The 24,387-nt window shown below is 38.7% G+C and overlaps 1 protein-coding gene across 4 annotated transcripts in view; it reads left to right on the forward strand.

Moving 5' to 3' along the window:
- DCDC2 (doublecortin domain containing 2) overlaps positions 1-11,341 on the forward strand; it is a 153,903-nt gene extending 142,562 nt beyond the window's left edge. For all 4 annotated transcript variants that reach the window (XM_061398714.1, XM_061398716.1, XM_061398717.1 and 1 more), the window contains 2 exons: positions 10,318-10,626; positions 10,767-11,341. In XM_061398714.1, the coding sequence (XP_061254698.1) occupies positions 10,318-10,626; positions 10,767-10,865 (408 nt within the window). In that variant the 3' untranslated portion in view covers positions 10,866-11,341. The remainder of the gene's footprint in view (positions 1-10,317; positions 10,627-10,766) is intronic.
- Positions 11,342-24,387: the final 13,046 nt, after the last annotated feature.

The raw sequence follows: 24,387 nt of genomic DNA on the forward strand, positions 1-24,387 counted from the left end.
CTTCCCTGAAATGAAACGAATTGTATGCAAATGGCCTTTTCAGCTTCAAGTCAACCTCCTTTTAGTGAATTGTATTCCTATTTGGTGCTGCAGGCATCTCACTGCAGGAAGAGTTAAGATGAGGACGCTCTGCTTCTAAACTTCCCTGTGCATCAGCACCGAGGCTTTTTGTGACATCCCCTTGGTTGATCTGTTTAATTGATAGGAATGGTGTTAAAATGGTGTTAAAACATTAACATGTAGCCTTCAGGAATTTCTGATGTAAGTGAAAGAAGATAACATTTACTTGCCAAGTGAGAAAACTTAATGGGATAGGTTTTTTTTTCAAAAATAGCTATCTAAACATAAATTCTCAAAGTATTATATCTTATCCTACTAGTGTCTGGGCCCTTGTGGAATTCAACGGGTCTAGGCTAGTCAGCTGTCAGCGGGTGGCCAGGCCAAACGTTCCCTCTCCGTGTCCTGACAGTGTCATGCCTATGAATAGAGCCACTTTTTTTTTTTTGTAGGTCATTGTACTTCAAACCACATCCAAACCATTTTCCCCTACCTTGTGAAAGTAAGCCTCTGAAAGCTGAAAATAGGAAGCAATACTTTGCTGTCATGAAAAATTGAAACTGATTATTTCCAAACACCTCATTCAGCTTGGGTGGGAGATGATTTTAGTCTCCATGGGAACAGAAATCAAACAAGTGCAGGAACTTCTTTACTTTCAACATCTCTGCCTGAATTCTGCCATCAAATCCACAGAAACACCTATAACATATCCTACTCCTAAATTTCAAAGGTAGCAATTGTTATACCGAGAAATGAACATCTAAGGTGGTATTTTTTTTTTTCCTGCTCCTCTCCGTCATTAGTGCCCTCTTAGCCAAGTGATTAGTGCCTGCTCAGCTCTTTGATTATTGCCTGCTGAGGCACGTGATCAGTGCATGATAGCCACGTGATCAGCGCCTCTCAGTCACGTGATCAGCGCCTCTCTAAGGTGGTATTTTTATTGGGGGGTGGTGGTAGTGTTCTGAGCTCCAGTTTCTAGGTCTAGGATGTTTCAAGGATGGAGCAGGAATGATAGGCAAGAATGGAGAGGATGTTTGGGTGGTTAGGTAGGCTCTCTTGCCTGGAAAGTTCTAGCTTGTGCTGTTACCTCAGATAGCAAGGGTTTTAAAGTTTCAAATACATTTCTTGGGGAATTCTGATATAAGAAAAATCAACATTTACTTCTAAAGTGGGTGGGACATCAGCTGTAGGTGCTATTTAGATGCTTTTCCCATTTCTAATTTTTGGTGCTGTGGTTACGGTCAAAGGTGTGATGTGAGTTTAAAGTGTAAGTTATCTAAGCAGTCCCATCTGTCTATGAAAATGCCTTCCAAGTAATTGATGCTTCCTATATTTTGTGGCTTATTTCCATATGATTTCCATATTCCATCTTCTTTCCTCTTACCACTCAGGAATCCTAAGTTAACCTTTGTAGCTGAACACATATTATCTAGAAAACCTGAATACTTATGGTTTCCCCTGAGCCTTCCGTGCTTGGATGCAGCCAGCAATCATAAGTACCAGACCTCTTCTGTCTTGCCATACAAATCAACCATTTTCTCAGGATGGGCTCTTACAAAATAAATAATCAGGTATGCATGTAGGCAAATGCAGGCAAAAAGGCACTTGGAATATCAACAGTGTTGTCATGTTAAGGAGAAAATCTAGTATAACTTTTCTAGTAACTATTAAGAGCAATTGTTTATGATAGATAACGTGATTTTAAAAAGGTAAAAAGTCTCAACTTACAAAAACTTCTATGTTTAAGGGTACATGTTTTCTGTAACTGTCCACATATATGTAATATGTCTGTTAATCTAGCTGCGCTCTGGATGTTCTTGAAGTCAGTGAGACTATGAGACTGAAATTTATCTGCATGATTTGTGGGATCATTATGTGTATCAGTTTAGTGAGTGCAGGGGGTGAGGTTTAATGAATACCTTTTCTTGACTCCAGTGAAATGTAAGAATTGTGCTTTATACAGAATACAGTATTACACAATTACTCATTGGCATGAGCTAATCTTGAAAGGTCAGGATGGAGCAGTTTTCAGTATCTACCTTAAAACTATTCCCTTCAAATTTTAGTTACAGATTGGCTAAAATTCGACATAAACACCAAGGGAGAAGACCTTTAAGCATAGGTAAAAATATCTTCCTAGTTTATTGCCTTGGCAATGATGTGTTTCTTTTTTATAAAGTGACTCTTAAGAAAGAGTGGCAGGGTGATGTAATTAGAATAAATCTTGCAGAGCTGTCTTTATGGCTGAACTTCTGTCAACGGTGCTGTGCTTAGATGCTCAGTCGTGTCCGTGTCTTTGTGGCCCCGTGGACTGTAGCCTGCCAGGCTCCTCTGCTCATGGAATTCTCCAGGCGAGAATACTGGAGTGGGGTGCCCTTTCCTACTCCAGGGGATCTTCATGACCTAGGGATCGAACCTGCATCTCTTGCATTTTCTGCATTGGCAGACAGATTCTTTACCACTACCCGGGAAGCCCAACAGTCAGTCCTATTTTCTCCCAATTTTCAATTAAATTGGTATTTTTAACTTAAAAATATGACTTTCATCTAGTGAGGCATTATTACAATTAGAAATTTTAAGCAAAGATATCTTTTGGGGGTGGTGGTATATTTATGATCTTGCCTGTGTTATATACATGGATTAAAAAGCCTCAGAAAACTAAGATCATGGCATCCATTCCCATCAGTTCATGGCAAAAGGATGGGGAAACAATGGAAACAGTGAGAGACTTTATTTTTCTTTATTTTTTCAGTTCAGTTTTCATTCCAATCCCAAAGAAAGGCAATGCCAAAGAATGCTCAAACTACCGCACAATTGCACTCATCTCACACACTAGTAAAGTAATGCTCAAAATTCTCCAAGCCAGGCTTCAGCGATACATGAACCGTGAACTTCCTGATGTTCAAGCTGGTTTTAGAAAAGGCAGAAGAACCAGAGATCAAATTGCCAACATCCACTGGATCATGGAAAAAGCAAGAGAGTTCCAGAAAAACATCTATTTCTGCTTTATTGATTATGCCAAAGCCTTTTACTTTGTGGATCACAATAAACTGTGGAAAGTTCCTCAAGAGATGGGAATACCAGACCACCTGACCTGCCTCCTGAGAAATCTGTATGCAGGTCAGGCAGCAACAGTTAGAACTGGACATGGAACAACAGACTGGTTCCAAATAGGAAAAGGAGTACGTCAAGGCTGTATATTGTCACCCTGCTTCTTTAACTTGTACGCAGAGTACATCATGAGAAAACTGGGCTGAAAGAAGCACAAGCTGGAATCAAGATTGCCGGGAGAAATATCAATAACCTCAGATATGCAGATGATACCACCTTATGGCAGAAAGTGAAGAGGAACTCAAAAGCCTCTTGATGAAAGTGAAAGTGGAGAGTGAAAAAGTTGGCTTAAAACTCAACATTCAGAAAACGAAGATCATGGCATCCGGTCCCATCACTTTATGGGAAATAGATGGGGAAACAGTGGAAACAGTGTCAGCCTTTATTTTTTTGGGCTCCAAAATCACTGCAGATGGTGACTGCAGCCATGAAATTAAGACACTTACTCCTTGGAAGAGAAGCTATGACCAACCTAGACAACATATTAAAAAGCAAAGATACTACTTTACCAACTAGTCAAAGCTATCTAGTCAAGCTATCCATCTAATCAAAGCTATGGTTTTTCCATTAGTCATTTACAGATGTGAGAGTTGGACTATAAAGCTAAGCACTGAAGAATTGATGCTTTTGAACTGTGGTATTGGAGAAGATTCTTGAGAGTCCCTTGGACAGCAGGGAGATCCAACCAGTCCATCCTAAAGGAAATCAGTTCCAAATATTCATTGGAAGGACTGATGCTGAAGCTGAAACTCCAATACTTTGGCCACCTGATGCGAAGAACTGACTCATTGGAAAAGACCCTGATGCTGGGAAAGATTGGAGGCAGGAGGAGAAGGGGACAACAGAGGATGAGATGGTTGGATGGCATCACCAAATCCGTGGACATTAGTTTGAGTAAGCTCTGGGAGTTGGTGATGGACAGGGAGGCCTGGTGTGCTGCAGTCCATGGGGTCGCAAAGAGTTGGACACGACTTAGCGACTGAACTGAACTGAAGTGCCCTCTAGGGACCAGCAACATCAGCACACCTGAGCTGTTGGAAATGCGGAGGCTCAGAAGTGCTGACTCAGAATTTGCATTTAACAAGATGCCAGGTGATGGAGAACCACTGGCTTAGAAGACATGAAACTGGAAGTAACTGTTTAACATGGTGTTCAGTTTGGGAGGTTGCTCCGTACATTATCTTGGGGAAATAGTATAGTCTCATGATCATAAAAGTGTTCATATCCCTCTGTCTCTATTGAACAAGTTTAACTCTTTATGCTTCAGTTTGTTTGTCTGCAAGTTGGGATGAGAATAGCAGTTTCCTCAAATGGTGGTGAGGTTAGTGTAAGGCGAGTGTAGAGAAAAAGAGAGCTAGCCAGGCAGTCAGGCAAGAAAAGGGAAATTTATTAGAGGGAAGCGAGAGGGTGACTGGCCCTTCAGGAGAACCAGTGTCCTCACTTTCTGATGGGGTCTTTCTTATACTCTGCCCATGAAAAATTCTCTGAAGGGATGGTTAATTTTTAGCCTGTTGTTGAGCCCTGTGGTCACATAGCTGGAGGTCTAGAATCTGGTGGTCTCGTAGCTTTGAGAAGGTAGGTGCCAGTGAGAAAACAGAATGTCATTTGGGCAGTTTGGGCAGTCTCAAGGATCACTTGAGATCACTAAAATGATCACTTGATCGTTTTATTCTTTGTTTGTGAGGTCAACATAATGAGCCATCTCAACAATGAGATCCCATGTGGGCCCTATCAGTGAGTTTAAGTATGATCATGCATATGAAGTACATGGAACATAAGATCAGGTACTGGATGGAATTCCCAATAGACATGAGTCTTGTCACCATCACCTGTCCCTTCAGGCACACACTATGCTGGCTTTTATCTGTAGGAGGCACATTTGGGTTTAGTTTAAGACAACGAATTGCAGTCCTGTGGGAAACAGGGTGATGGACACAAAGATGAATAAGAAAGAACCCTTGCTTCTAGAAACTTCCAGAAGGCCTCCCTAAAGCTAAAGGTTGATGTTTCCCCATTATTCCACAATCATTCCAAGCATTGTCTAAGGCATCTATTCGACTGCAATTCATGTTCACTGTTTTCATATCTCACAAAGCAGAGGATAACAGTACACTGAGATTAGAGTTTGAATGATGTTCTGAGGGTGCAGATAAGGAGTGACAACTGGCCTGAGGGGACAAGGATAGCTTTGAGAGAAGGTGGGTCTATCAGAGGGAAGGTAGATCCTTCCAGGCAAAGGTAGAAGGAACAGGATGAATGGTTACTGCCGACTTGTCATTACAACTGAAAAGTTGTCCATTGCTGAAGTGCACATACTAATCTATGGAAGTCATCCTTTTTTGGTATCTCTTGGTGACACATTTGTATTACTTTTAAGAGTGAATAGAGTTCAGAAACAAAGAAAGCTATTGAATGGTAAATTTGTCTTGAAAAGCGCCTGACAGCGCACTCAGAAGCAAAGATAAAAGTAAGTAACTAAAAGCAAGGGTGATTAGTTTATGAAAATCACACCTAGCCGTCTCAATGGACTGGAAGTTGAACATCAGCCTGCATTTTACCTGTGTTAACCAAAAAGAGCAAGATGACTGCTGTGTCTTGCTGTATTTTGTTTTCACTGTGAACGTGATTTAGAAAGGATACTGCTCTAAGTGGCTCACTAGAATACAATTTCATTAGTGCAAATCCTATACTATACTATTTCACAGACAACCTCTCAACTCCTTCCATTCAGTACAAGAAAAATGGAGTGGTAACAGTAATAAACATACATATATATATATATATATATATATATATATATATATATGCATATGTATGTAGCTTTTCCAGTTTATAATGGTCTTTCATGTGCATGATCTCATTTGGTCCTTACTCAATTCTGTGCGGTCATTATTTCCACAAGCCCACAGCTATCTCATCTTGCACAGTATATATTTTACACTGCCAGTTGACATCACCATTGTAGAAGACATCAGTAGGCAGAAATTTTGTCTAGGAACCACTGCCCAGCCCCGCACTCCACCCCCACCCCCCACCTCGTGATCTTCTTCAAGTCTGAACACAGTCCCTTGGGATCATGTGAGAACTGGCTCTTGCAGGAAGGAGAGGTGACATCATGTATGAGAGCTCTGCTTCCCTTCACTGTAAAAGGGACAGTGTGATTTGACCTGGGAAAAAGGGCTCTTCCCTGCCTGTCTCTCTTCCTCCTTCTTCACTTTCTCAAGTTGAACTTGTGATTTCTTACTCGCACCTTTTCCATTTCTTTCTCCCCAAACCCTCCAACCCTGCCCTTTTGGTGCTGTGTCTACTCTCCTTTGTTGAAACTGTTAACCTCATCTGGATCTTGTAAGGTTCTTTGGGTGAGTGGCGGCGTGGGACGTGGGCTCCGTACACAGGTCACCCCCGCTCAGTGCGCTGACCCAGGGGTCCGGTGGATGTGACTCCCTGTTTAGCTGGCAATCAGCCAGGTTCAGCTTAACAAGCAGGGGCTCAGAACTTGGGGATTTTGAAGAAATTAAATAGTTGCTAAGATTTTTTTTTTTGATGAAGTGGAATGAGATCACACTTAAAATATAATGTGGCTGTCTATTAATGGACGCCCACTCTCTTATAGAAGCAGTGGTTTTTAAATTTTTTACTTCTTTGCAAGCCCTTACTTACTATGGTATAGATTTTATCCTTGTGTGTGTATATAGGTATAAAACTCAGTGTTCCTTCTGGGGATGATTTGATTGATGTATACACTGGAAACATCTTTAATAATTTAATGCTTGCTTCAAAGGAGATTACACCAAAAAGCACATTGCTTTTCATTTATTCATTACAGATCTGTCATAGAAGCATTTTTTCTTTCTTTTATTTATTTATTTTTTGCCCTGAATTGTAGTGTTGTAGTAAATTTCGTACTACACTCAGGGTATTTTAAAAGATTATAAGCCTTTTAACTAATGTTATCGTCCTATTTAAATTGATCAAATTGGTATTTCAGCCCCATAACCTTGCATTTCTGAAAGTTGAGCTAACCAGATATGGCTTCTTTTGATGACTACTAAAATAGCTGTTCTGGGGAAAGTCTAATAGAAATAATGGGGTAAAAACATAACACTGCTTGTTAGTAGTGATGACAATAACAGCAAAGAGAACAGAGCCTGGATTTAGGGCTGGGTATCTCTGTCCGTAAATGGAGATTAGCGCATGTCACAGCCCAGGTCTTTTCATTAAAGGGGAAAAAAATGAATATACATTTGGGAGTAAAGAAAGGAGTAAGATGAGAAACTCAAAACCAGAAACCAACACTCTATCATTTGGCAACTTTTAGGTGTAAATCCAGATGTCAGTAAAGGAAAACAGACTTTTCCCCACTGAGACAGCAGTAGTTATCTTAGCAGACTTCAGCAAGCTCTTGTAATACATTCTCAGAAGCAAGGGACCTATCTAGATTCCTAAATGATTACACTAAAATTTGAGTTTTCTGTTGTTATTATTAAAGATTTTGTATTAAAAAAAATGCTAACTTCTCTTTAAAACCAAAACCCAAAGTTGTTTTTAATAAGGCAAGTTTTGTTGTTGTTGTTTAGTGGTGAAGTCGTGTCCGACTCTTTATGATCCCATGGACTATAGCCCGCCAGACTCCTCTGTTTGTGGGATTTCCCAGGCAAGAATACTGGAATGGGTTGCCATTTCTTTCTCCAGGAGATCTTCCCGACTCAGGGTTCCAACCCCGGCCCCCTGCATTGCAGGCTGATTCTTTACCATCTGAGCCACCAGCGAAACCCTAAAGCAAGTTTAGGCATAATAAAGGTTACATTTTCCAGGAGACTAATAGACAATTATCCAATTCTCAGAGCTAATTTGCAAAGAAATTGTTTTATTCTTACTGGCTATTAGTGCTGTGATATTTCTGGATTTTGTCCTGTCCCGCTTCACATACTCTGCCTAATAATCTTCATAATGTTCCTTCCCTCGATCGACTGGTCTTTAATAGAAATTCAGAAATGTTTTGTTCTCAGGTTAGTAATTCCTTAAACAGTAAAAGTATTATTGTCAGCTGCATGTGTCATATTTTCTGGCCATTGAAAGTACCCTTGAGTGTGCTTACAGCAGCAACTGGGTAAATTATCAACTGCTTGTGTTATTACTGTGAGGAAGAATACAGGACTTTGGGACAGGATTGCCTTGGGTTCCACCTTAGCCCTGTGTATTCACCTGCTTTGTGATGCTGGCAGCATTGAGTGATTTCTCATTTTCCTAATTCATATAATGGGCATCAGAAGCCTATTTCGTAGGGTTTCTGTGAGGGTTTTAGGAAATGATGAATGTATGAGGACTGAGAGTGACATTTGACTCTTACGGGTGATGGGTGGTTAGTGTGTTTGCTGCCTGTCTTTTGTTCTCCACCTGTAAATGCAGTCATGCCGTCCTGTAGAAATCTCTGTGCACAGATGTGTGAGCTCTGGCCTCAGGCCACCTCACCCCACCTTGAGTTACTGCTCTGTCCGCCTGCCCTGCAATCACGTGATGTGTTAACTGCCCTGCTCTGCATTCTTTGATGTCTTTTCCTATTCAAAATAATGTGTTGAATTTTATCCAGAATTTTTAGTCTACTCTGCTCCATTTCCTCCCTTCTTTACTTCCAAAACTGAGCACATTATGGTGACTTATAAGAAGACTACTTATAGCCCCATAAGAAGAATTTGGGGCTTCCCTGGTGACTCAGATGGTAAAGAGTCCACCTGCAATGTGGGAGACCTGGGTTCCATCCCTGGGTTGGAAAGATCCCCTGGAGAAGGGAATGGCTACCACTCCAGTATTCTGGCCTGGAGAATTTATTCCATGGACAGAGGAGCCTGACATGCTACAGTCCATGGGGTCGCAATGAGTCGGACACAGCTGAGTGGCTTTCACTTCACAAGAAGAATTTGGGCCATTAGAGGAGAATGGACTTCCAGAGTTAGAAGGGAGGTCAGAGTTATTGCACCTCAAACCTTCATTTTCCAGATTCCAGATGATTAAGGGACCTGTTCAATGTCAGATAGCTGGAAAGAGGCAGGTATGGGGTCTTAACATAAAATAAATTCTATGTTCTTTCTACCTGATCCTTAAAACAAAAAAAAAACTTATTTTATTTATGGCAATGAAGAAATATGGTAGGTGCAGGAAAGAAAGAGAACAACAAATGAGAAAATATTTTATTTTATTATTATTATTTTTTAGGATCATGCAGTGCCAAGTGCTCTGCTAGGTACTATATATAACTTATTTACTCCCCATGGAAGTTTTATTACATTCTTATTTTACACGTGGGGAATCTGAAATTCAAAGAAATTGGGTAATAGACAGTGCCTGGCCAAGACTTGAACCTGGGTCTTTCTCTCTCCAAAATCTTGCCTCTGGAATTTTGCCTCTTGTTCTCTTTTAAAACAGACTTACAGGTATCCAAAGAACAGTAAAAGCTCCTTTGGAGTTTACAAAGTACTTAAGCATTTTCATAGAAAGAACCTATTGTTTCTTGGCTTTGGATCTTCACGACAATCAATTTTTGTATTTGCAGATATACAGTCAGCTTTCTTAGGCATTATATGGAAAGCTATCCGCATTTTTTTTTTAGAAAACCTGGATTCACATCCCTGGTATCGTTGTCCCCTTTTTTCACACTTAGAAATTTAAATACATACCAAACACTAGTGATGGGGATGATAACCTCTCTCCAAAGAATTTTTTTTTAATCTCCTCCTCTGGGCCAGACATTCCACTAAACATTGGCCAAGGATCTTATTAATTTTCTCTTTGCCATGGGGAGTAAGAACATTAATTTTGGAGTCACATGCTTTGTTCTCATTCTGGCTCTTCCACTTATAAGCAGTGGAATCTTGGCCTAGATACTTGATCTCCCTGTACCTTAGTTTTCTCACCTGTAAAATGGGAATACTACCAACCTTATAGGATCATTGTGAGAATTCAATGAGAAAATATTTGCGAAGAGTGGTATCTATAGCTATGCAGTGGAGGTTACACAGGACATACTGTATATGTGCAAATGTACAGAAGTTTTACTTGACAGTCATACTATAATTATATGATTATAATGTGCCATGGAAAAATCTCTGGTCTGCTTCCTATCTTTATCCATTATTTCTTTTGATCCATCAGAGGCCAGCAGAAATAGTAGATGAGGAAGAAGATAGAGAGAAGGAAAACAAGGAGGTGGAACAGAAGGACGACTTCTCAGGAATGAATGGTGAAGTTAAAGAGGAAGAAGGAGACCAGGAGGAGCCTGAAGCTGCAGAGCAAGCAGAGGAGATCCCAGATCACAGGGAGGAGCAGGCAGGTTCTGCTGCTCGTGTGAACGGAGGGACCGATGAAGAAAATGGCGAGGAACTGGCGCAGGTTAATAATGAGCTTCAAGAAGCGGTGGAGGAGGAAATAAAGTCTCAAGGAGCTGGCAGTGAACATGAAGAGGTATTTCTATAGGATTATTTACAAGGATTAACTATTTATAAGGGTTAAAGACAATATTGAGTCATTTTTTTCCCTTGTAAATTTTATTGCCTCTGTAACTAAAGAGCTAAATACTTTATTTTCATCCATTTTTCCCTCAGGCTGACTTGGACCCTCAAAGACCACCAAAACCAGAAGTAAAAATCACTAGTCCACAAGAAAATGATGACAACGAACAAAACAAGGATAATTTGTCATAGCATGGATGATTTTTTAAAAGAGAGTATATTGAGTATAAGAAAAATGAAGGATTAAATACTTGAAGAAGAAGTATATAGCTATTGCTAAACATAATGTGGCAATGTGGTTGAATACTACCTACTGAAATTTAAAATTAGAGGCCTGACTAATGGGAAAGACTAGATAACTTTGAATAGCTACTAAAGGAGAGTGACTTCTTTTTATGAGCTGTGTTTTTAAAAGTCATGTAGAAAAATTAAGCGTAATAGAGGGGATTTTGCACGGGAAGACAGTTAGCCACTTGTCTTTGTAAAGATGAAAAAACACAGGACCACACCTGTTCTTGAGAAGTGAGATTATTGGATGGCAGCCGATGCTAAAGCACTTATCTAAGAGGGCATAGAATTAAAAAAAATGGTAATAGGAAAGCATGTACTATTTTTTTTAAAGCAATAAACTCTTGAATAAACTCATTGCAACTTAGTTTCAGAGATAATTTGAAGATGGCAATAGACTGAAATGTTTCTGTGTCCTGTTGACATTCCTTTCTTTCTTCCTCCTTAGCCAAAATCCACCTTAAAAGAACTAAAAGGATAATGCAAGGTATTCATTTTGGAAGGAGGAAGTATTCACTCAATGTATTCCTCGACAATATTGTCATGCCCCTCCCTTAAGTACTGCAGATTTTAATCGTCTGGCTTTAATGACACACACTCAGGAAGGAATTACAGAAAGGAACACCTAATTATATCACTGAGCCTGTCTGGGTGGTTTACAGATTCTGGTATCCTATGGATTTTAGCTGATCCAGTCTACCATTACCAATAATACTCCTCTCTTCATATTATTATATTAGAAAACTCAATATTGGGTATTCCAAAGATTGAATTTTCTCCAAACAGTTTTTTTTTTAACAAAAAGAGCAAGGTTGTGTAGTAGGAAAAAAACTTAGGCTATAAGATTTTGTCACACCTCAGTTTCTCTTGCTTTTTATGTTATTTTTTATTAGAACTACCCTGTCATATTTTTTCCCTTAGGGGTATCAGCAAATACTTCTTTTCATGGTCACTTATATTTAGACTTTTAAGGAGATTCTTTTCTCTATAATTTGAAGCTATAGGATAGAAATTGTTGAAAAAAGTTTAAAAAGTGTCATAATGAAACCAGTTCCTGATTACAGTTCTAGGGTTAATTAAATTAAAACAGATTGCCTCGTCAGGTATATGTGGGGAAAAAAGGTCACGTTAGTTTTGAATTTTTAAGAGATGATGTAGTTCTTCCTTAAATATAGAAATAATATGTTTTCTCATATTAAAGAATATTTTTTGTTAGTTATGTAGAAATTTGCAGTTTTAACTTCTTATGCTTTCATCAAATTCATTATTAATGATGATTTTGAAAGATTTACCCCCCCCATCCAGGTTTCATAACCAATCATTTGGAATTAAAGTTATATAAAGTGCTCAATAATACTATAGAAAACTGATATATTTTTCTTAAAAGCTATTTTAATATTTTCCATAAATAGGAAGTATATGCAGTGACTATAACAGTATTGGAAAGAGATAGTGATATACAGGTATATTAATTTAGGAGGATGAATTATAAATGGGGTACTATATTTCTAATATAAACTCTAGATTGTTCTTTCTACTAGTAGGTTTATTTTTTCAAGTGAGACAGTATAAAGCTTTACAGGTGATAGGCAATCATCTTAATAACCTTTATTGCTAGGGCAATAGACTACTATGTTTTTTACTGTTAAATTCCTACACTATTACTGGGTCTGGAGTTAATGATTTCAAATAGTTTATAAAAATAAAAGATTGCATATAAGAAATTATAAGTAATTATCAAGGTGATTCTTCTTTCTTTAATGAGGATTTTATCTGTCTCTTCCTTCTTCAATAAAGATATTGTCTCTCATTTTTTCCTGTTATTTGCTTCAACATTTTGGAGAAGGGAATGGCAACCCACTCCAGTATTCTTGCCTGGAGAATCCCATGGATAGAGGAGCCTGCCAGGCTACAGTCCATGGGGTTGCAAAGTAAGACATGACTGAACGACTAATACACACACACACACACACACACACACACACACACATACACACTTAACATTTAGGTTTGGAGGAACTTTTTAAGAGTCATCTTAGTGAAGCACAATGTCACTTTAAATGAAACACAACTTTTGGTATTTAAATATACTTAAGAAAGTGATAGGCTACAATAACTGTGGCAGAAAGTTTTAACACTGGGATATAATACTTGTATGTGCATATTTCACCACCTATCTATAAGATATAATTGTGACCTAACTTGAGGAATGAACAATCACTAATGACTTTAAAACACTTTGCAAGCATATGTTACTAAGAAAAAAAAAAGAAAAAAAATGTTGTCTTACCAAAGAAGAATCATTAACAGATGATTTCTGTAAACGGTCATTTTGGAGATGACTTTAACACAAATGATGCAAATTAGTTCACCTCCCAAACGATAGTTTTCTTTGGGAATGGTGGCCTCCGTGGAAGATTAGCTCCACAAATTGAGACTCACTGACTGGTTTGGAGACCATTTATGTGAGTGAGCAGAAGAGATCTTGGTTAGGCTTCAGGTATTGTTTTATAAAGGGTTCTATGAAAAACCGACGGAGCTTTTATGTGGTGACCAGTCATAGAATGTTTTGATCTGTTACTTCTTGTGATAGTTTTCAGTTTTAATTTTATTTTTCATAGTTTTAATCAAATGCTTTTCTTAAATTTAATTGCATTTAACACACTTGTCAATAATGGGTTTGTTAGTTGAAATGGAACACTGGGAGTTACACAGTAAGAGTAAGGAAGATTTTTCAGTTCAGTTCAGTTGCAGTCATGTCCGACTCTTTGCCACCCCATGGACTGCAGCACGCCAGGCTTCCCTGTCCATCACCAACTTACTCGAACTCATGTCCATCCAGTTGAACTAAAGTCATTTTTCATGCAAAGGACAGTTTATCTGGTTTAGCTTCCATTTAAATAGCATTTGAGCATCCATGGATTTCTCATATAAAACAAGATACTCTGGCCATGAGATAACTTTTTACTCATATTTCTCTATGATCATAGGATGACTTTTTATTTAAGACATTTTTGGAGGGGTGGTATTAGAAAGCCAGACTCATAGGAAGAGATTAATACCCTCTTGTGCCTTCCATTTTATTCTGTGTTAATTCTTGTTGTCGTCTGTAAGCGTAGACCCATATAAATATAAATATAAATATATATATATATATATATATATACGTATATATATATATATATATATATATGACTTGGAGTCAGTTAGATCTCTCTGTAGGCTCACAACTGTGAAGCCATACTAATATGAACTTATGTTAACTCTTCTAGTTTACAGTTCATAAACCAACATCCCCCCAAATTTCACTGAATACCCTATCTTCTACCCAAAGGATAAAGCAAATTCACCCAGTTAAAATTGTGACCACTGAACAACAGGAAGTTGTCCTTATTTTGTTAACTGACTCTCCTAAAGGATCAGCTCTATCCTTTCATTTTTTGCTCAACAAGGAGCCAAGGCAAAAATTTAGCAAGTAGATTAATTGCTAAGCAGAAAGCTTCACATCTGAAGTGTTGCCAATCTGAACAGAAATAGACTGCATAGATACACATAGACACATACCAGACACTCACACAGATGCACTCACACACTTTAAAATGTTGAAAAAGACTTCCTCAGGCACAGCGTTAGTAATGCAACAAGGCTCTTGAGAGAAGCAATGGATATAAACTGTTAAGAAAGGCTAAGAAATGATGCATATCATGGTGCTTTAAAAGTTGGTTCCCAAAGACTATAGGATATTTTAAATTCTTCTCAAAATAAAAATCTACCAGCGTTTTAATGGAAAATTCTAGGGGAGGGTGAGATATGTATGTATATAACCTTATTTTCTCAAATTAACTACAGTACAGTTCTTCAGTCATCAGTCTTAAGTACCAAAAACTTTGGGTGCAGAATATGTCCTGCCAACACAGGATCTGTGAAAAGTCATTACTGCTTGTTAATGTGTGTATGATTTCCGTGAACATCTGGAGAGGACTCTGGCATCAAGTAGCCAAGTTCACTACAAATAGAATAAAAGTCTGACTTATTAATCTATTAGTTTATCTAATTTTCAAATTTAGTGCAGAAGATTTTTAGGTTCCTTGTATGAGTGATACATCCTGAAATGGAACAGTTTTTTTTTTTTTTTTTAAGGTTAGTCTGCTTTTCTGAGGTGATGACCACGTACAGTTCTTCATTATTGAATATCATTTTTGTAAATAGTGTAAGATTTTTGCTTTTCAGAAAATATCCCGGTATTTGGATGGGTCTGATTTTGTTCTTACTACATGAAATTTGTATATTTCTTACCATGAAGTCTAAGTGACTTGGATGGAGAACAAATATGTGCCCCCACATGTTGATGAGGAAGAAAAAGACTGTTTTTGAAGAGACATAATGTCCTGTAGGATATGGGGAATTAGGAAAGAATTAAAAAAATGTCTTGATAATAATAGAGCATTTGTAAAATCAGGAGATGACTAATGCAGGTTCATTGACTTGAGCCAACAACGACTTAGCTTTAATCTATGAATGGGACCAAATGAGTTCTCTGTAGTTTCATCTGCTTAAACCATATATTTTAATTGAAGGTTTGAGTTATTGTCATAAATGTAATGGCATATGGGAAGAAGAAATGATAGTAGTCAATTTTAGAAGAAGATTGCAGAAAACCTATTTTTCTGCTTCAATATTTTTCCTTTGTCTTAAATCATTAATATGTCCAAAGATAATGGGTGATTATTGAAGTTTTATGTAAAAATTAAGTTGAGCTCATCATTTTTGTATTATTTATGTTTAGAAGTCCTCTTTGTAAGGAAAATTATTTATGTTTTGATCAAATTATGAGCATTTAGGTTTTTATTTCTGTATCAGTGCTCACTCTAAAATATGTTTGCTGTATTTTTTCTCACTCTAAAATATAAGTTCGCTGTATTATTTTTAGCAAATCTGTGTTTTATATAATTAAAATGTGTTTGAATAGTTGTTTGTTTATAATGTTGTGTTGCTAATATTTCATGTATTAATTTGTATATGATATTTTTCACAAGCATAATAGTAACTTTTCATTTGAACCATATGGAAATTCAGCACAGTAAAAGATTCTTCTGTTTCTATTTGGCATAGGTATTAAACCTCATTTGTAAAGAAATTTTTTTATAGCTTCATATACATGTTGTTTAGCTGATAAAAATTTGAGGAATTTTTTTAAAAAATTGTTTTTTTCTTTTATGAAATGATATTAGAGAAACACAGGTTCAGAATTTTTGCTACGATAAATAAACACATCTTTAAAACAGAGAAAGTTACTCACATTTTTGTAGCTAGAGCTATAGGAATAAATTCACAGTTTTACAAAGAGATTGGTTAAAATTCTACTTTGGTTTTCACTGCCTTCATTCTATTGAGTTAAAATTGTTTTTTTCCTTTCATGCTTGAAAAACAAAAGCAATTAAGCATGGACACGTTTTGCCTTCTTGATACGTAATGACAACATGTGTGATTCAGTTACCATAACTGAGAGCACATTAATGTACCTGTCAGCTGTCAATATGCAGTTGACCTCTCTGTATCTTTGTTATTTCAAGGGCAAACCTGGGCAATGGAGGAGACATCTAGATTGCCAAAGTCAAATCTCTTTAGACCATATGACTAATTGTCACTAGAAACTTCCCACAACCAACAAGGACTGTAGTCTCTACAAGGGACTGTAAAATGGTTAGCATGCATTGGCTATAAAATTCTTATTTATGAAAATAAATATACAACTTTCCTGCAGGTTTCTAAGTATTTTTTTTTCCCCTCGGAATGGAACTGAAATCTATTAGATCATTGTCCAGGTCTCTCAAATGCCCTCACAAACTCGATCTTTCATTAACAAGACAAATAATTCGGATATGGCCTATACTTCTGTTTCCATTTATTATGGGTTTAGTAATAACAAAAATGATTTTGAATTGCAAAAAAAAAATACACTTCAAGTTTAAAATTCAATGAGACACTCCTCTTGGTTTCATTGTATTTGTTCTTTTTGGATGCAGAGAGCTCTGGTGACTGTCCTGACCTTCTCCTGACTCTGGTTGCTAATATTCTGACTTCTCTTCCTTCTCCTCAAAATTTCTCTGAGCAATCTGCAGGACACAGTTCCCACCCTGTCCCCAGGCCACTAGCTCACTCAAGGACCAAGGGCCTGGAGAACCCCGGGGAGAAGGCTTTGATCCGACTCACACTGCACTCTCTGCCACGAGGACCACTGTCAGGCTGACCTTTGACCAAGTGGCTCTCTAACTGCACTCTGGGTCTCACCCTAACTGTCCCCCCTACCCAGGTTCTCACGGTATCCGGTCCAGCACTAACAGTCTCTAATGGCTGTGGGCCAGCCCCGCCCCTATTGCACTAATACCATTGATTGAACATGCTATTTTCCCCTCATTAATTTGTAGTGGGATCTACCCCAAGTTCTCACGTGTTTTAGGGATGTTCTTGGCCCAAGACTGGAGGACTGTCCTGCTATGGACTAAGTTACATCCCTCCAGATTTGCAGATTGAAGCTTCCAACCCACAATGTGACTATATTTGGAGAGAGGGCCTTTATAGAGGCAGTTGGGATTAGATGAGGTCATAAGGGTGGGGTTTTGTTTTATAAGTCTGTCCTTATAAGAAGAGGAAGAGGCTCTGGAAGAGCTTACTCTCTTTCTTTGGAGAAGGAAATGGCAACCCACTCCAGTATTCTTGCCTGGAGAACCCCATGGAGCCTGGCAGGCTACAGTCTATGGGGTCACAAGAAGTCAGATACGACTGAGCGACTAAGCACACACACATACACACACTCTCTTTCTGGACACATGCAGAGGAAAGGCTCTGTGAGAACACAGCAGGAAGGTCACCATCTACCAGCCAAGAAGAGAGGCCTCACTAGAGGCAAAATCTGCCAGACTGTGGAATTTGAGCTCTGGAACTATAAAAAAAATAATTTTTATTTAAGCCACTCAGTCTGTGATATTTTGTTATGGAGGCTGAGCAGGCCAAGACACATCCCTTCTCTTTGTTGAATCCTAAATTACATAATAGGATTTTTTTGGTGGGGGAGTCAGTGAATATACAAAAGAAGATACTAATTTAGAAGGTTTTTTTGGACAAATTCTGTTTATTTTATACTCAAGATAACGTGAAGTTTTTGTCTTCCGCTAATGAGTGCCCTTCCTTAGAAGGGTATTAGATTAGAGGCTGTGACTATAGAGAAGAGGATCCAAAGGGAGCCGTGTGGGGTCAGGCTCCTCAGATTTAATCTGATGCTGCTTCTTCACCAGTGTGGTAATTATTATTTTATTTTATCTCAGGATGGCTGACAGTAGTGAGATGCAATGGAAAACATGTCTTATCTAAAGTATCGAAAGGCAGGGTTTTTGTCTAATGAAAAATTAGAAAATAAGCAAGCCCAAAATTTTTATGACAGTATTCAATATAAAAGGGCATGTGCTGCTCCATGTTTTATACCTTCCCTCTTTTAGAACTATTAGATGTGATCTCTTGGGATGGGAATGACCAAGCCTGCAGGTATCCAGCTCTCCTTGTGAAGCGTATCTAGTTCTTGTATTCATAGGTGCAGGAAACATTGTTCATGATGGCCCGTACAGGGTGCTAAGTCACCCAGGTCGTGTCTTGTGACCCCATGGACTGTAGCCCACCAAACTCCTCTGTCCATGGGATTCTCCAGGCAAGAATACTGGAGTGGGGTGCCATTTCCTTCTCCAGGGGATCTTCGCAACCCAGGGATCAAACCTGCGTCTCTTTTGTTTCCTGCATTGGCAGGCAGATTCTTTACCACTAGGGCCACCTGGGAAGCCCAAGAGGGCAACCGTACAGGGTGGTTTTTCCATAGATTCTCTGGTCTGATGGTCTGCTTCCATTCTGTTTTATTGGGCTCCCCATGCCAAAACTTCACTTTTTAAATTACTGACTGTAGCTTTATAAAAAGAAGTGATGTCTGATTGAGTGATTCTGCCTACTCCATTCAAGAATATCTTGGTCCTTATAGAATCAACTTGTCAGGTTCTGTGAAAAACCCTGTTGAGATTTTGATTTGAACTGCATAGCTCTTTATAACATTGAGGTATCCTATCTATAATTTTAAACATCCATTTATCTAAGTGTTTAAAAAATTCCTTCCAAACATTTGTAAAGGTCTTAAACATCTTTTAATATGTTTACCCCCAGTCATCTTATTTATTGTTGTTACTTAGTCACTAAATCGTGTCTGACTCTTTGTGACCCCATGGACTGTAGCCTACCAGGTTCCTCTGTCCATAGAATTTCCCAGGCTAGAATACTGGAGTGGGTTGCTGTTTCCTTTTCCAGGGGATCTTCCTGACCCAAAGATTGAACCTCACATCTCCTGCATTGACAGGCAGATTCTTTACCACAGAGGCACCAGGGAAGCCGTCTTACAGTTATCTTACAGTTCTGTGGCTATTTTGAATGGAATAACTTAAACGATTATTTTCCAGTTTTTAAAAATTAATGGTATCTAGAGACGTCACTGATTTCTGTGTATTGATTTTGTATTCAGCACCATGCTGAACTTTCTTATTAGAGGTGGTTTGTTAGTTTCTGCAGGACTTTTATGAAGATTACAATACTACCTGCAATAGTAACATTTGTTTTCTTCTGTTACAGTCTTAAACATCATCTTTTTCTTACTTTATTCAACTAGCTAGAACCTCTAGCATTTCTTCAATGGAAGCAGCAATAGTAGTTAATTTTGTCTTCTCCTGATGTTAAGGGAATTCTTCTAGTATTTGCTTAATATTTGCTTATTTTTTAGTAGATACCTTATATCAAGGTAAATTTCTCTTTAACTCCTAGTTTTCTAAGAGGTGTTTTATTTGAAAACTGAAAGAATGAACTATGAATGAATTTTATAAGACTCTGCATCCTTTAAGATTTTCATTATTTTTCTTCTTAATTTGTTAAATGTTATGAACTTCATTAATTACCCCCTAATAAGCCATTCTTACATTCTTAGGACAAACAGTAATAATTGGTAGTATGTAGAATTCATTTTTACATGTTGTTGAACTTGTTTTGTTAATATTTAGAGCTTTTATATCTGTGTTTATAAATGGAAGTGATCTATTTTTATTGTTTCTTATTTGACCTCTTCCTGGTTTTAGTATTATTATAGTTGTTCATAAAATGAGGAAGAAAGCTTTTCCTCCATTTCTACTCACTGAAGCAATTGTGGGTATGGGTGATATCTTTCTTGAGGATTTGATTACCTGTAAAACCTTTCAGCCTGGGGTTGTGTTTGTATGTTTGAAGTAGTTTTTTAAAAAACTCAATTTCTTTTAAGGTTATATGTCTATTCAGGTCTTCTGTTTATTGAATCAAATTGGCAATTTATATTTATCTAGAAAGTTGTTCATTTCTTTCATGTTTTCAACTTTATTTGCCAAAACTATTTATAATATTATTTTAGAACTTTTAAAACAACTTGTGTAAATCTAGTCATATTCTCTGTTTTTTCATTTCTAATATGGTTTATATGTGCTTTTCTCTTTTTTTGTTCAATAATACTGGTTATTTCTTTTTATTCATGTTTTTAAAATATAGAATTTTTGATCCTCTGCACTATTTTTCTACTTCATTATTGCTCTCTTTTCTTATCACTAATATTTCTTTCCTTCTACTTTCTCTGTGTTTTCTGTAACTCAAGTTGAATGCCTTTCTAATATATTTTGGCTTTATTCATTTCTAACATATGTTTTTGAGGCTATAAATGAACCAGTATGTATCACATTAGCTATAACTAAAAGTTTTGATAGAGAATCCTTTTTTTGTTGTTGCTGTTGTTATTTGGCTCTAAATAGTTTTTTTTTTTTTTTTTTTTTGTAATTTTCTCTGTTTCTTCATTGACTTATGGGTAACCGGGTATGTATAGGAGACATTGGTGCCCCATCCAGACCCCATTTTCCTTGGCCAAGGCACCTGTCCACCAAATGCTATGAGGGCTGACTTTGCAGAGAATTCCCCTCAGCCAAACAGAAGCTGCCTTTTCCAGGAGGTTATATTCTCCTCCTGGCGACTTATGGTCAATGACTGACTGACATGGGTGGAAAAGATGGCCACCCTCTCTCTCAAGGTGGGACTAACTCTGTGGTGCCGTCTGTGCTCCAGAACTCCCTGTGGAATCAGCCTACTTTTTAGCTGAGATAAATCTTTGCTCTCCTTTCCTCTCTGCCCTCGCCAGTTTTCACCATTCATCTTATTCTAAGAAACTTCCCTCAACAAAGCATATGAAAATCTCCATCTTGGGTTCTGCACCTAGGGGGGCATAACCTAAGACAAAGAACTCAAAGCCTAGGCAAGTGCCCTGGGGCATTGTCAGGTCCTCGGTGGGGAAGAACGAGGACCCCAGGAGTTGGTACAGAACCATCTTTGGATTCTTTACTTCATGTGAGACACAGATGCCATGGGTGGACACATATGGCCTTGGCTCTTGGTGTGCTGCTGAGCCAGAATACCTCATCCACGGAGGACCTGGATGACCAGGGCTTGTCCTCCGTCTGCTGCCTCTTCTACTCCCTTCTTCTGGGTCACTTCAACTGTCCCTAGAGCTTAAACACGGCTTCAGCACCAAGCAGATCTGGTGTGAATTTTGTCTTTGAACACTTAGGGAGCCTGGTGGGCTGCTGTCTGTGGGGTCGCACAGAGTCGGACACGACTGAAGCTACTTAGCAGCAGCAGCAACAACTTACTATGTGACAACACTTACTATGTGAACACTTACTAGACAACGTTTTCAACTTCTGTGAGCCTGTTTGCTTATCTACGTAAAAGAGAAAAGAATAGCAGCTACCTTGTTGACCTGGGAGACCATACGGAAAGAGCGCACGTACAGTAGTCAGCAGAGAGTAACCATTCCACAGCTGTTAGATATTAGGATTATTAGCTTTCTAACTTGGATTTTGGCTGCTGCTTTTGAAACTCCTGCCAACTTTCCCTGGCTTCTTACTACATCTTTACTATCTGTCTTTGAGCCAGAATTGATTTCTCTATTGGTACTTTTCCATTATTGACAAAAATACTTTCCAAAGCTCATATTTTCAGTCTTGCTGTACATAGATTAGCTTGGATCAGCTAGGTTCACAACTTTTGACTATTACTAAAGTTGCTGATTAACTTTCAGGATGTTTTATCTTGAGATGGCATGGACGGTGGTGCTAGTGTGTATCTGTATGGATGAGAGTGGAGTGGATCAAACTGCTTGGCATTAATTTTGGGAAGATTTACATTGATTACGCTTCCCTGGTGGCTTGGTGGTAAAGAACTCACCTGCAATACAGGAGACGAAGTTTCGATGCCTGGGTGGGGAAGATCCCCTGGAGAAGGAAATGGCAACCCACTCTAGTATTCTTGCCTGGGAAATCCCATGGACAGAGGAGCCTTGGTGGGCTACAGTCCATGGGATCGTAAAAGAGTTGTATAAGACTTAGTCACTAAACAACAACAACAACAACAGTGATAACACAAGCTGTTTATATGTAAAATTCAGAGGTTTCGTCTTTGTATTTACCTTAGAGCCTTAGTTGGGGCTTCCCTTGTGGCTCAGCTGGTAAAGAATCTGCCTGCAATGCGGGAGACCTGGGTTTGATCCCTGGGTTGGGAAGATCCCCTGCAGAAGGAAAAGGCTATCCCCTCCAATATTCTGGCCTGCAGAATTCCATGGGCTGTATAGTCCATGGGGTCACTAAGAGTCAGATATGACTGAGCAACTTTCACTCACTCTCTCACTAGAGCCTTAAGTTAATTCCAAGTCATGAGCCCAAGTGAAATAACCACAGGATGCATATTGGAAACTTTCTGTTACATGAATGTGGTTATCTGTGAAATGACCACAGTGGTAGACTTCCTATGAAACACTAGTGAGTAACTAGATACTGGTATGGATATCACATTAGTGTGACATTTTAAAACTTATCATCTTCATCATTAATGAAATGTTTATTTATCCTTGCATACTTAGTCTTTCAGTCATGTCTGACTCTTTGTGACCCTATGGACTGTAGACCGCCAGACTCCTTTGTTCATGGGGTTTTCCAAGCGAGAATACTGGAGTAGGTTGCCATTTCCTTCTCCAGGGGATCTTCCCAACCCAGGGATTGAACCCACATCTCCTGTGTTTCCTGCATTACAGGTGGATTCTTTACCTGTTCAGCCATAGATGTTTAGTATATACAAATACAGATATAGATGTAAATTATGGTGTTGCTTAAGGAGTTTTGTTTTAATTGTGCAAGGGTTAATCACAGGGATAATACTTTAAATGAAACATTGATCAACAAAATACAAGGAAACTATTAGAGCCTAAAAATAATGGCAAGCATGGGCAGTTGGGGCAAATTATGAACAAGGAGATCCAACCAGTCCATTCTGAAGGAGATCAGCCCTGGGATTTCTTTGGAAGGAATGATGCTAAAGCTGAAACTCCAGTACTTTGGCCACCTCATGTGAAGAGTTGACTCATTGGAAAAGACTCTGATGCTGGGAGGGATTGGGGGCGGGAGGAGAAGGGGACGACACAGGATGAGGTGGCTGGATGGCATCACTGACTCGATGGATGTGAGTCTGAGTGAACTCCGGGAGTTGGTGATGGACAGGGAGGGCTGGCCTGCTGCGATTCATGAGGTCGCAAAGAGTCGGACACGACTGAGTGACTGATCTAAGCTGATCTGATCTGATGAACAGGAAGGTACAAAAAGGTCAAAAACTTTGGGTTCTGTGCATGATCCTTGTACACAGCACCACCAAATGGGTGGGCAGACCATCTAAGCCATCCCTCCAGCCTGACCCTCCAATCTGCCCTTATCGGCATTCCATTGAAGGGACCAGCCCTCCCTCCTTACTTGTTTTTGCTCTGTTGTGCTGTGGCAGGAGTCCAGATAAAGCCTCGCCTGAATTCATCTGGCCTGTTACCAATTTCTAGTGATTAAAGTGTCCAAAGACCCTAAATAGGTAACACCTGCATTTATAGCACTGTGCCTCCAGGCTCCATCCTAGCCTCTCTGCTCCTGTACATATAAGTGACCCCAACACAATGAGGGCATCACCAGGGGCCCACATACTTTCCAACTGCAGCATCAGATCCTTCTCTGGATTTCTGAAAGGCAATCTCCAGTTAGAAATTAAAACACAACCATGATGACGAGTTGGGCTATTCAGGTGAAGTGGAACTTTGCCTTCATTTCTAGGAGTGAAACTTTTAAGTCCACTGAGATTATTTCAAGGTCCATGTTCATTATATCCATTTTCTGAAGAAAATGTCTTAGCAAGAGTGTCTGGTTACTTCTGCCACGGAAATTGCTTTCCTCTCCTTGGCTGGAGACCATCGTCCTCTAACTAATTTCCTGTTTAGTGTTCAATATTTGAAAGCAGGAAATTG

This window comes from Bos javanicus, chromosome 23, assembly GCF_032452875.1.
Source record: "Bos javanicus breed banteng chromosome 23, ARS-OSU_banteng_1.0, whole genome shotgun sequence".
Taxonomy (NCBI): domain Eukaryota; kingdom Metazoa; phylum Chordata; class Mammalia; order Artiodactyla; family Bovidae; genus Bos; species Bos javanicus.